This window comes from Phalangium opilio, unplaced genomic scaffold (genome assembly GCF_054372755.1).
Source record: "Phalangium opilio isolate 3A_F unplaced genomic scaffold, DU_Popi_V2 ptg000024l_1, whole genome shotgun sequence".
NCBI classification, from domain to species: domain Eukaryota; kingdom Metazoa; phylum Arthropoda; class Arachnida; order Opiliones; family Phalangiidae; genus Phalangium; species Phalangium opilio.
In genome coordinates this window covers 7357274-7369861 of record NW_028324155.1, presented here as the reverse complement: position 1 = coordinate 7369861, position 12588 = coordinate 7357274, and the positions used below count along the sequence as shown (strand labels likewise).

Here is a 12588-nt window from a genome sequence, read left to right as displayed (position 1 = left end):
AGCCAACCGGAAATGAATTAGAACACTTACACCTATTGTCCTTAACTTCTATTCCAGAACTATTTTCAGTGTATCCAGCCTCTTTAAGGCTTCAGAAAAGTAAGCCTTAAAACGGGGTATATATATATCTATACAAGGCAAAGGCGGGGAGGCAGGCAGGCAGGCGTCGATCCACGTGCATTAGGAATAAAATGGAACTATAGTTCCTACCTAGATAAGTAGTAGAGAGGAGAGAAGTAGCTTGGCAGCGCAGCCATAGAGTGAAGAAACTCCGGCCACAAAAACACGCTTGTATGGCCAGGCTAAAGGCCGGTGCTCCTCCTGAGGCAGCCTTCGGCGCCATTGATCTTCTTCTGGCAATCAATCTTCCTCTCCTTCTTCTTCTTTTTCTTCATCGTAAAAAAGTAAAGAAGAAGAAAAGGAAAAAATTCGGGGTGGGCTGCACCCTAGCTAGCTCCAAGAACTTTACGGAGAGAGACCAGCTCATCTCGCCTTTTTCTTAGCCAGAGCTCAGAGAGAGAGAGAGAGAGAGAGAGCTTACCGTCCAAATTTACCCATGCAAGTTTTGGTTGGCACTTAACGCGCATGTTCAAGCCCACCTACAAGTAATTTTAGGGATTTGTCTATATTCTAGAAGAACATTAATTGATGTAGAAATGAATTTGATCCTACACCCGGAAAGACTGGCTACGTTGATAGATTTGAATTTGTTAAGCCTAGTTTGAAAATTTAGGCTATACTCGTTTCACGCGCGTGACACGTCGATTTTCTTAGGCCTAGTTTGAAATTTTAGGCTTAGCTCAATCCTCGCACGTGGATTTAAATTGTCAATAAAATTAGTAATAATGAAGATACGATAGTAAGTTAAACAACTAAAGGTCAAGTAAAATGTTGGAACCACTACTTCAAACGACTTACTTCTTGTTTATAAAAAATATAAGTGCACGGAAACATACGGATACCAACTAGTAAACAAATTACAGTACAAGTTGTTTTGGTAAATTCGAAGAATGAAGAAGTATGCCTCGTGCAGTCGTGATTAACATTTATACTTGAATTATGGGCCCACGATTATAAATATACATAACATTCCCGCATGCAGTACCCAATGTATAGCAGGGGCAGAATCGTATGTCCTTGGGGTGTCATTGGTATCGACGGACGGACGGGGCACCGCGCATTGTGCCTTGGAATATTCTTTTTAAAATATTATTTTCCTAGTATTATAGTTGGCGTATTTTTTAGGCCATAATTATAAATTTGGCGGAGGCTCTCTCTCTGCTAAAACCCAAGCGCCATCGCTAAAATATAGCGCATTAAAGTGTCACTGATAATGTATTTGCCTTCAGGAAACCTGAACCGAAAAACTGATTTAGAGCTATTTCTAAGCGACGCACGTTTACTTTCCCTATAAACTTTAAGAAGAATTACAGCGCGAGCTTTTATAAGAAACACGTGAAACTTCTTCCATCATAACTATTAGAAATAAAGGTATAATACCATTACAGCAACTGCTGTTGAATTTACGGCAAAATTCGTGAATATTTCTGATAATTATGGAAAATGAAGAGAACCCAAGATGCAAAATTGTAGTATCTCCTCAGGGTACACTACGGCTGTTTTTTTTAGTTCAGCTACTAATCACTATAAATTAAAATACAATTTTCATTGCAGATTTATTACAAGGGTGAGAGTCTATACTTCGACGTTACACCTAAATTATTCGACTTGGAATTATATTCTAAGACCCAACAATTAAAATCTATCCGCATTGCCCAAAAGCGTATCTAAAGATTTTCTAACAATATTAAGGATACCCATCAAATTCACGTAAGTACGCATTGACGGGACAAAACTGCACGCACCTTTCCCAAAAATACAGGTCTGTTGGGATCAAGAATTCAACCTTGATATTCGAATTTCGTGGAGATCACAAAGATGTTCATAACAAGGACAAAATAAAACATGATAAAGTTTGTAAGAAATAACTTAGCCCAGTTCTTAACCGAGTTGTAGGTAGAGAGAGTACCATCCACTATGTGTCCTTGATGAACACAACTGTAAATTACACCTTAATATACGGACTCTTCAAAAACGTCTCAATTTATCCAGATCTGGACACCAGATCGACCAAGGAGGACAATTGGTATAATAACAAAATAAAATAATGCTTCCCAAGGGGCCTTGGTACTAGCGCGGGCGGTAAGGACGGTTTTGCATGGACTGTTTCTTCCGCCGAGGGAGTCAAGAAAAGGCTAAACCCAAGAAGATATCGTCTTGGGACGTAAGGCTCAGTTGCACTTCAAAACCCAAGCTCGGCATAGCCGGGCCCAAATGGGATGGAGCGGAAGAATAGGACACTGGGGCTTTTTTTACCCCATTGGCTCATTGGACAGCAGCCACCCTTCTTACTCCCCAAGAAATTTAACACCGAGGCACTCAGCCCCAAAGACTCTCGGAGGTAGGTTTACCCATTGGCGCTATGGGTGATGGACACTTGCTAGATATTTTTTCTAATTAATACAGATTCATACGTATTTCGCAGCTAGTCGTGTAAAGGGCTTAATATTCTTATCCAATTTCAATTATAAACCAACTACACTCAGTGCTTGACCCCTCGTATACAACATCTACTTGGGGGCCGGCAAAAAAGAGAAATTCAAGGGAAGAAAAGAAAGACAAGAACCGTTTCTTGAAGAAGCAGAAGAAGAAGAAGAAGAAGCCTTAGGGGATTGGGTAGGCAAGGTCACGGGCGAACGAACCGCCTGTCTAGCAGACAAATTCAAAATACCCATTCCCAGTCCTGGGATGGAGTGCGGATCCGAAAGCAATGTGCCTTTTTAGAATAACGCCGGCAGCTTTTGTAGATTCCTCAACCGAAGAGGGCGTATTTTTGGGCATAAAAAAATTAAAGAAAAGGTTTTTTGTATGAAGTATTATTAAAAAAGAACATACATGGTAAGAAATTATAATTTAATCTTCAAAAATTTAATAAAAAGGGAGGTTATGCGGGGTAACGTGACGAACTTCCTCCACCGTCTCTCCCAAGTTACCATAAAACGCGTGGGATATGTTTTAAGTCTAATAGATTTCTTGAGGAATGCGAAAGTGCATAGAGCGTCTTACTTCTATGATATAGAGATATTTCAGTTGGCTTAGTTGTACGTCACACCCTACAAGCTTCGTAGGTCTGCGATTAACCATACCAATTCTTTCTTCGCAAGTACCGCGACTTTCCTGATCTCTTCCACACTGTACCTGGACACCTTATAACAAAACTCGATATATAGCGTTAGATAAGCCATTAAAAAAAGGTATATCTCGAAAAACCATTATATCGACTCAATTCTCGGATATATTGCTACTAGCTTTTTTTGTATGCTCTTGTAACACTCTGAGAACTAAGACTGAAGGAGAACTCCTGGACGACCAATTACAGAATAGGATAACTTTCATCGTCCAATCGTATATATCGTATAATCGCAGAAACGGCAACGCGATCTGAGACAATTGCGGGTTACGATAAAATTCGATACGGCGCAGATGGAAATGATAGAGGGCTAAAAGACAAAAGGGGTCAAACACTTTCTTCATTCCCTTTAAAATGAAACCCCTTAATCCGCGTGACAACAGCGCGGTATCCAACCTCGCGGTAACAGACCTCGAGACAATGATACTACTACAAGAAACGACGCTGCGACGACAATCGAACCGGGTCGCCCTTTTCCCCCTCCATACGCCCATTCATCGTCACCTGACCCTACAGACGCCAAATAATCAATCTACTCTAACCTTTGTCTTCGATGTAAAGCCATATCGGCATCTAGAAATATATCGATGCAGTGTATAACGCCAGAAACAGAAGGTGTATGTATGTACACAGCTAGGACGAAACGTATTTATCTGTTTTAGTTCCTAGATATCCAACGAGCAACGAAAATGAGGTGAAACCTAATGTCTTACGGTCGAGATTTTCACCAAATTGAACTTTTTTTTGGAAAAGCTAAAATTTTTTCAATGGATTTTTCTATTGAGTTTTATTTTATTTTTTATTTGGTTCCTTTTGTGCAAAAGAGGAGAACAGAACGAAGGAAAAAAATGGGTCCACTTTTGAATTCACGTAATCTAACCTATTATTATTTCCCAAAGAAATTATAATTCGAATTCTAAAACCGAAAATTATTTTAACATAATTTTAAATAGGAAACGCCTCGTAATTAATATAATTATATATAACATTTCTTTTACAAATGTACAAGTGAACCGAGGGAATTCTTAATTCGAATTTTAATAATATTTAGTTTATAATCGCTTCAAAATTGAAAATGGTCGAAACTAAAACGCAAACTTTTTCATTTTCCTTCCTTTCCTCATCCCGGTAAAGAATTAAGTACTACCGATTTTAGACTCCGCCCCTAAAGGGCACCCACATTACACATTAACTTAATAAGCGATTTTCATTGGTCAAATATAATGAAGTCATATTTATAAACAGAACAAGGGTTTCCTATTTGGTTTTAATATTTTACGTACATTAAGTCAGCTGATATCGAATAAACAAAGAATAATCTTCATTCGTACAACCCAACCAATGTTAGGACAGAAAAAATATTAAAAAAAAACCTAGACTACGTCACAGGTTCAATCCCATTGAGTATTGTATGCAAATTAAGCACGGAAAGGATTGTTATAATTTAAAATAAACACGGTACGAAAGGAGAGACAAAGGAAAAAACCCGAAATGAGAAAGCGCGAAACACGATTCACAATAAAACTTCCGAAGGTCGAAATATGAATTATCTATAGCGCATCAAATAGAAATAAAATGGTTGGATACTTCCCCGTGGGTTTAAAAATTGCCTTATAACTTTACAGGTTTTCCCTGATTGTCTAGTATCATTTCCCTAATTTCAACTGATAAAGATGAACTGTTCCTTCCCAGACTTTTAAAATTCCCTGACACCCATTTTCAAAAATCCCTGACACCCATTTTCAAAAATCCCTGACACCCATTTTCAAAAATCCCTGACCTTTCTGCGGTAACCCTGAATAAAAGCCATGGTTGTTAGGTACTCCAATATAACATAACATAAGAAATACTTGAGAACAAAAACCCTTGAAAGTATCCCACACCATCCTCGAATTATCTAGCTTGGCTTGGGGCAATGACAGACGGCCGCGGACAAGTCACACACACAGAGAAAAAGATCGTATAAAAAAACACCCATTTAAATTATAATGCAACATCATGCAGGTAGGGATGTCTTGCCTACCCTCCAATTGTAAACGGCGTAATTTTACGAACTGTTAAGAGGCATATAGATATTTTGGCCAGGCACGATATTTGACTTTAGTTCGACATTATACCATGGACGTCCACGAGAATTCGAGGTTGGCTAACCATAGGTATTGGAATTTGTACGATTATACAGGGCTGCCAAAAAGCCATTAAGCGCGCGTACTATAGCATCTTGGCTTAACCGCATTTGATCACGCGAAATGGCAGTAACTGTTAAGATATTGGGAAGCCAACCTCAGCACCGTATCCCTCTCCAGGAGCTAGCAATCATTGACGCGTGATTATACGACAGACAGACAGGCCAGCCCCCAGTATCGAAATGCATGGTGGTCACATTCTCTTAAGGCCCACTCAGACTATTTAGTAAAATATTATGTCGCCTATAGTTAATTTCGTTCGATGGTATTACATCATTTCCCTGTACAGACGCGAGAGCAGACGACTTAAGTTATAAATAAGGCCAATAATCCTAAACAGGCTGAGAAAAAAATAGGGTGGTCCTGGACCTGGACAGATGTCCACTGCCACTTTGAAAATTAAATGCTTGGGGGTCTAATGGCCCTGTGGCCATTTAATTAAAAACGTTCCAAGATTAACATCATTAAGTGGCCAGTGTCCAGTTTTTTAATTACAAGTGCTTTGGCTCTACTGGACATATTGTAACGCGATAGGCGGACGGACCAACAACACGGACCTCATTAGGACCCGCTCGGGGACTTAACTCCCAGGGGACAACTTGTTTATCTTTTTAGTATAAAAGGACCCCAAAAACTCTCCCGAGAGAGACTTCTCTCTCTGCAGGGTAAGGCAAGAGGTGGACAGACGCTGCAAAAGCGAAGCCCCTTAACCCTAACCGGCGCGATCGCCAGCTGCAAAAGCTAGCTCCGCCGACCCCTTCGCTATAACCGGAGAGGGAAGAGTAATACCCGCCGCGCAGTTTCTTAGGCCGTCCGTCGCTATATAACCCCGCGAGTAACTAACTTTAAACTTGTAAATAAATATATTCTTTGGAAATAAAGCTCGATTCATAGAATCTATCGCCTCCTCTTTTACCTACGTAACAACTGGTGGAGGCGCGGGGCACAATCCCATCCCTCACCGCATGACTGATTCGTCAGATACCGAACTTTACTTCGATTACGAGGCTTTTCTCGGGACAACATCAGAGTCCAGCCCTAGCCCGTCCTCTCCGATAGACTCGAAGGCCATCGCAGACAATTCCTGCCGCCGCTCGCGGAGAACCCTTCACTTAACACCCGAATTTGGGTACCTTCAACCTCGTCCAAGGATAGCCGCAAAGGCCCCTACGGGACTTGTACCTTCACCGACTGAACCAATGGCTACCGCAGCCGATCTCGCCGCTGCCCTGGCGTCCGCGTTAAACACACTTACCATTCGTCACGATCCGCCGAAGTATGATCCCGACACCACTGAAATCAATGACTGGCTCGAGATTTTCAAACAAAGTACTTCCCAGCCAAATGCAGACAGGAAGTCTTTTCTGCCCCAAGTATTACAAGGGAAGGCACTGAACTGGTATGCCCTGCAGCTCCGTGACCCTAGCAACGTGAACCGCGATTGGCAAGCTTGGGAAACAGCCCTAAAAGCGGAATTTAGCAGGTCCCCGAGAGCACTATTCAATGAGCTCCTAGCCCGACAACAGAAACCAGGGGAAGACCCCGTAAAATACTATAGGGACATGTTAGTACTATGCTCTCTAGCCAATCCCGCCATGACCGATCAGGAAAAGGTCAATCACCTCCTCCGCGGATTAGCACCGGAAGTCAGGGACCGTCTCGTTTTAATGGAACCTACCAGCACATCGCAATTCCTGGAAAAACTGCAGATCCTTGCTACCGTCAACAGTGCTTCGACCAACAATGTCTCACAGGGTGAAGGCCGGATCTTGGACCTGCTTAGTACCCTTCTCAAAACACAGACAAACCCATCCAACCCTCAGAGTGTAGTCGCTCCTCTCCTATACACAGAATCCACAAACAATGACATTGAGTCTATTCGCAACGAGGTGCGCTCCCTTAAAAGGGACATGGAGGAAATGAAGCAGCTTTTACGGCGCCGAGACACAAGTCCAGGGTTTCAGTGTTACCGCTGCGGCTCTAACACTCACCTGGCGTCCTACTGTCGTACCGATCGCGATTTCCGTAGCCGAGAGCGCTACCGGTCTCCAGCCGACAACCACAGAGAAAGCTACCGATCCCCTTCTGGAGAACGCCAACGCCGACCCGAATACCGCTCGCCCTCTACTGACAGACGGGACAGCCACCGAACACCCTCAGAGGATCGCAGGGGATCTACCTGGAGGGGAAGGAATAACTCCCCCCATCCCAATAACAGAAATTCGGGAAACGGGAACCGGCGGCTGTAATAAGGGAGGTCAAGCCGTCCGTCCACATCGAACCTTTCCTCCTTAGTAGTCAAGATAAACTCATCATCATCCCTGCTTGTTTAAAGGACACACCGATCGAAGTCGTCATCGATTCAGGCAGCGCTAAAAACATCATTAGCCAAGAAACTTGTAACAAAATCGGAGCCATAATGCACCCTGCGTCAGACATTCAACTAAGGGTGGCGGACGGGTCACTTACAGCTCCTCTCGGCATAACACACCTCAACTTAAATATCGGAACCCAACATTACGATATCCAAGCGCTGGTTCTCGAAAAATTTAACCATGAACTCTTGCTTGGTCTCGAATTTTGTTCCACCTACGGGGTGGACATAAGCTTCAGCAACCGTACAATTCGAATCCAAGACTTCACCTACAGTCTACCGGACTATATTTTTGACCACTCGTTTAAAGTACGATGCGCCTCGACTATCACCATCCCACCTCAAACCGAAATGGCTCTGGAAGTTCGTATCCCGAACGCATCCGATGATTTCCTGGTTGAAGCCACCCCAGACGCTTTCGAACGTTTCGGGGTCCTCGTATGCAAAACGTTCGTCAATTTCAATGAAGGGTCGGCCTCTATACGCGTGGCAAACCCTCATAAACGTCCAATCATAATACCGAAAAGAGCCACTATCGCTACCGCCCATGAAATACTTGACCTACAGCTACTAGACGAAGCCAACGGAAAACTAGAACCCAGAACCCTCATAGACTCCCTCGACATAGGAGAGCAACTCACGGAATCCGAAGTTCACCAACTGCGACACCTTCTTGAGCAGCACAGCTCTGTTTTCTCGCGCCATGAAACAGATCTGGGCCGGACTTCGCTAGTGACCCATAATATCTGTACCGGAGACGCTGCCCCAGTACGTTCACAACCATACCGGAAGTCAATCAAGGAACGAGAAATTCTTAAAAGAGAAGTCGCGAAACTCATGAAGGCCAAGATAATTCGGGAATCATGCAGCCCTTGGGCTGCCCCCGTCGTCCTAGTGAAGAAAAGGGATGGGTCCTGGCGCTTCTGTGTGGACTGGCGGAAGTTGAATAAAGTCACCAAGAAGGATGTCCACCCAATTCCACGGATTGATGATGCCCTCGATAGATTAGCTGGTTCGACCCTCTTCACCACGCTTGACCTGGCATCAGGTTACTTTCAAGTGGAGGTTACTGAAAACGATAAGGAGAAAACGGCTTTCGTCACCCCGGATGGGCAGTACGAATTTAACGTGTTAGGCATGGGTCTTTGTAATGCGCCAAGCTGTTTCCAACGTTTAATGTACAAAGCCCTGGGAGGACTTATGTGGCAAGTTGCTGTCGCCTATCTCGACGATATAATAATCTTTTCGTCGAATTTCAAAAACCATCTCCACCACCTGCATCAAGTCTTAACCTGCCTTGGCAGAGCGAATTTAAAAATCAAACCAAGCAAATGCTCGTTTGCGAAAACCCGCATCAAGTTCCTTGGTCACGTCATAGATGGCGATGGCATCGCACCCGATCCCCAAAACCTGGCCGCCGTGGAGAACTTCCCGACACCTAGGACCCAACGTCAAGTACAACAATTTCTTGGCCTAGCTGGATACTACCGCCGTTTCGTGAAGGGGTTTTCCCAAATTGCCAAACCACTAATCAATCTGACAAGGAAGAACCAGCCGTTTGTGTGGTCTTCCGAAACGGAAGCGGCTTTCCAAACTCTCCGGAACCACCTCATCTCGGGCCCAATTATTCAACACCCACAATGGGATGAGCCGTTTGAAATACACACGGACGCATCTGCCTACGGCATTGGGGCTATCCTAAAGCAAAAGATCGATAAAAAGGAACATGTCATCGCCTACGCCAGCCGGTTACTGAATTCAGCTGAACAAAACTATAGCCCGACCGAGAGAGAGTGCCTAGCAATAGTCTACGGGGTTCAAAAGTTTCGTCCATATATCTATGGCCGGTCCGTCACCATAGTCACTGACCATCACGGACTTTGCTGGTTAACGTCCGTCAAGAACCCCAATGGCCGCCTGGCGAGGTGGTCCCTCACTCTACAGGAGTTCGACCCTATAATCAAGCATAAAGACGGTCGCAAACACCTCGACGCCGACGCGTTATCGCGTGCTCCATACGACCCACCCCCTTCCATCACGGAAACCCTGCTGGTAGACATCAGTTCTGGAGCACAGGGCCAGGGAAATCCCGTAAAGAAACTAAATGACTTCGATGTTGCGGCCCTCCAGCGCCAGGACAAGTACATGAGAAACATCATTACATTTCTCGAAAATCCTGATCAACCGGTTAACCGAACTCTCCGTCGAGCCGCAGCTTGTTTTGAGCTCCATGATGGGCTTCTCCACCGTCGTATCTTCACTCAAGCTGGGTTCTTCCATGCACTTGTCGCTCCCCGGGAAATGCGCCACTCCATTCTCTACGCCCTTCACGATGACATTCAGGCTGGCCACCCTGGCCTTCACCGAACATGGGAACGCATCAGAACTCGATTCTGGTGGCCAAAAATGCTATCCAATGTCAGTAACTATGTCTCTTCCTGCATGGCTTGCCAACAACACAAGACATATCCCTTTAAACCGCCTGGCTTCCTACAACCTATCCCACCAACGACGAAACCATTCCAACAAGTCGGGATCGACAAATTAGGACCATTTCCTGTTTCCCACGACGGGAACGTTCACGTCATCATTTGTACAGACTATTGCACTAGAATGGTGGTGGCTACGGCGGTTCCTCGAGGGACAGCCGAGGAAACAGCCCGGTTTTTAGTAAACCACGTAATACTACAGTATGGGGCTCCGAGAGACCTCATTTCGGATAGAGGTACTGAATTCCTCAATAAGACTGTTGGCGAGATCACAAAATTATTCAGCATCCACCATCACCGAACCACCGCTTACCACCCTCGAACGAATGGCCTAGTGGAACGCTTTAACAAAACGCTCGCCGGTATGCTTTCTCAATACGTCTCGGAGAATCATAAAGACTGGGACCGATTCCTACCATATTTGGTCTTCGCATATAACACCTCTCTTCACGACACTACCGGTTACTCGCCATTTTTCTTACTCCATGGTTATGAAGCCGATTTGTTGCTAGATGCCGCTTTAAACCTACCGGGAAATACCCTACAAAGCCAGTTCGGCCTGGAAAACATTACGTACGCCCACCGAGCCCGTACCTTAGCAGCAGAACGCCACGCTATTTCACAGGCTAAAAGTAAACAACGTTTCGACTCCACACGCCGTCCAAACTCTTTTGATGAAGGAGATTTGGTCTTTATTCGGACCCCCCGTCGCATCCCCGGTCGTAGTGAAAAGCTACTACATCAGTATAGTGGCCCCTACAGAATTATACGTCAAACCGCCCCAAATGATTTTGAGGTCTCGGATTCTACTGGAAAAAAAACAGACATCGTTTCAGTGGAACGCATGAAACCCTTTTTTCCTCGCTCGGACTTCGAAGAAAATCTTCCATCGTCACTCCCCCGTCAAGTTAGTTTCCAACACAATGTGAACACCTGCGATTTCTCTTCGGGGGATCCCCCGGCTGCTATAAAGATTCCAGTGGTCCGATCTTCGGCCCCCTTGACTTCATCCCCCTCGGTGCCCCGTCGGTCAACACGTGTTCGTCGCAGCCCGGACCGATTCTCTCCCTCGGACTAAACGCCTTTATACGTATTCGCCATTTCCCCACGCCACGGCCATAACACTCCGTCTCCGCCACCATGCCTTCCCGCCTTCGCACTCAAAATCGCCGGTCGGCCTACGATAACCGACTCCGGGATCTCCGTACCACCGATCCCCTTCACCCCGGACTCATTCGCCGCCTCGATCGACGCGAACGCCGCCGCCAGCGCCGTAACCATCCATCTGATACTCCTTCCGTCACCGCTGGAAGTACCATTACTCGTTTCGGAATTACCATCACGCCCGACGATCTGCGCTCCTTGGCACCGTCACAGACGCCCACTGCCGCCATTATGGATCAGTTCCTTCAGATGTTACGATCCTCATCTCGTTGCTCGGCGTATATCTACCCGTCAGCTTTTGCTGCCGTGCTTCTCTCCACATCCCCAGACCAGGCTTGTTCGTGGACCGCGTCCGAAGCTGACCTGTTTGGCTACCAGCTTCTCCTGATACCCTGTCTCATTGACAACCTGTGGAGCCTCGTGTACATTGACTTTGCGCTTGGCAAAATAATCCATTTAGACCCGCTCCGACCGGCTGAGTCCTCCCTCATTAACCGGACTAGGACCTACGTCGCCTGCGAGACCCGTCTCCGCGGAATCCTCACCGTCGACGTCGACGATCTCTCCGACTCCGTCCCGGCTTTTACTCGGGCTTCCCACCGATCCGATGCCGGTCTCTACGTCCTCGAATACGCTCAGTGCCTGCTGTCCGCCGCTCCTCTGGTCTTCTCCCCAAGATTGGATCTCCGCGGACGTATTACAGCCTCTCTACTCGACTCACCCCATTCATAATTTCGTATTTTTTGTATTTGTTTATTTATTGTTTTTTTTTACATTTAATTCCCTTCATTATTTTTTTTGACGCCGGGTCGGCTTCTTCTTTCGCGGGGTGCTGTAACGCGATAGGCGGACGGACCAACAACACGGACCTCATTAGGACCCGCTCGGGGACTTAACTCCCAGGGGACAACTTGTTTATCTTTTTAGTATAAAAGGACCCCAAAAACTCTCCCGAGAGAGACTTCTCTCTCTGCAGGGTAAGGCAAGAGGTGGACAGACGCTGCAAAAGCGAAGCCCCTTAACCCTAACCGGCGCGATCGCCAGCTGCAAAAGCTAGCTCCGCCGACCCCTTCGCTATAACCGGAGAGGGAAGAGTAATACCCGCCGCGCAGTTTCTTAGGCCGT

At 45.6% G+C, this 12588-nt stretch overlaps 2 protein-coding genes across 12 annotated transcripts in view; one reads left to right on the top strand and one right to left on the bottom strand.

The window, feature by feature from the left end:
• Nucleotides 1–12588, bottom strand: part of LOC149692543 (uncharacterized) — a 213230-nt gene that overhangs the window by 39664 nt on the left and 160978 nt on the right. The window contains exon 1 of one of the 11 annotated variants that reach the window (XR_016382701.1): nt 211–484. The exons of the other annotated variants lie outside the window; for them this stretch is intronic. The gene's annotated coding sequence lies outside the window, so the exon portion shown is untranslated. Of the gene's footprint in view, nt 1–210; nt 485–12588 lie in introns of those variants that run through there. 11 annotated transcript variants of the gene reach the window in all.
• Nucleotides 5948–7685, top strand: LOC149692551 (uncharacterized). Its single transcript, XM_089868296.1, has one exon. The coding sequence runs from the start codon at nt 6402–6404 to the stop codon at nt 7683–7685; it is 1284 nt and encodes a 427-aa protein (XP_089724422.1). The 5' UTR covers nt 5948–6401.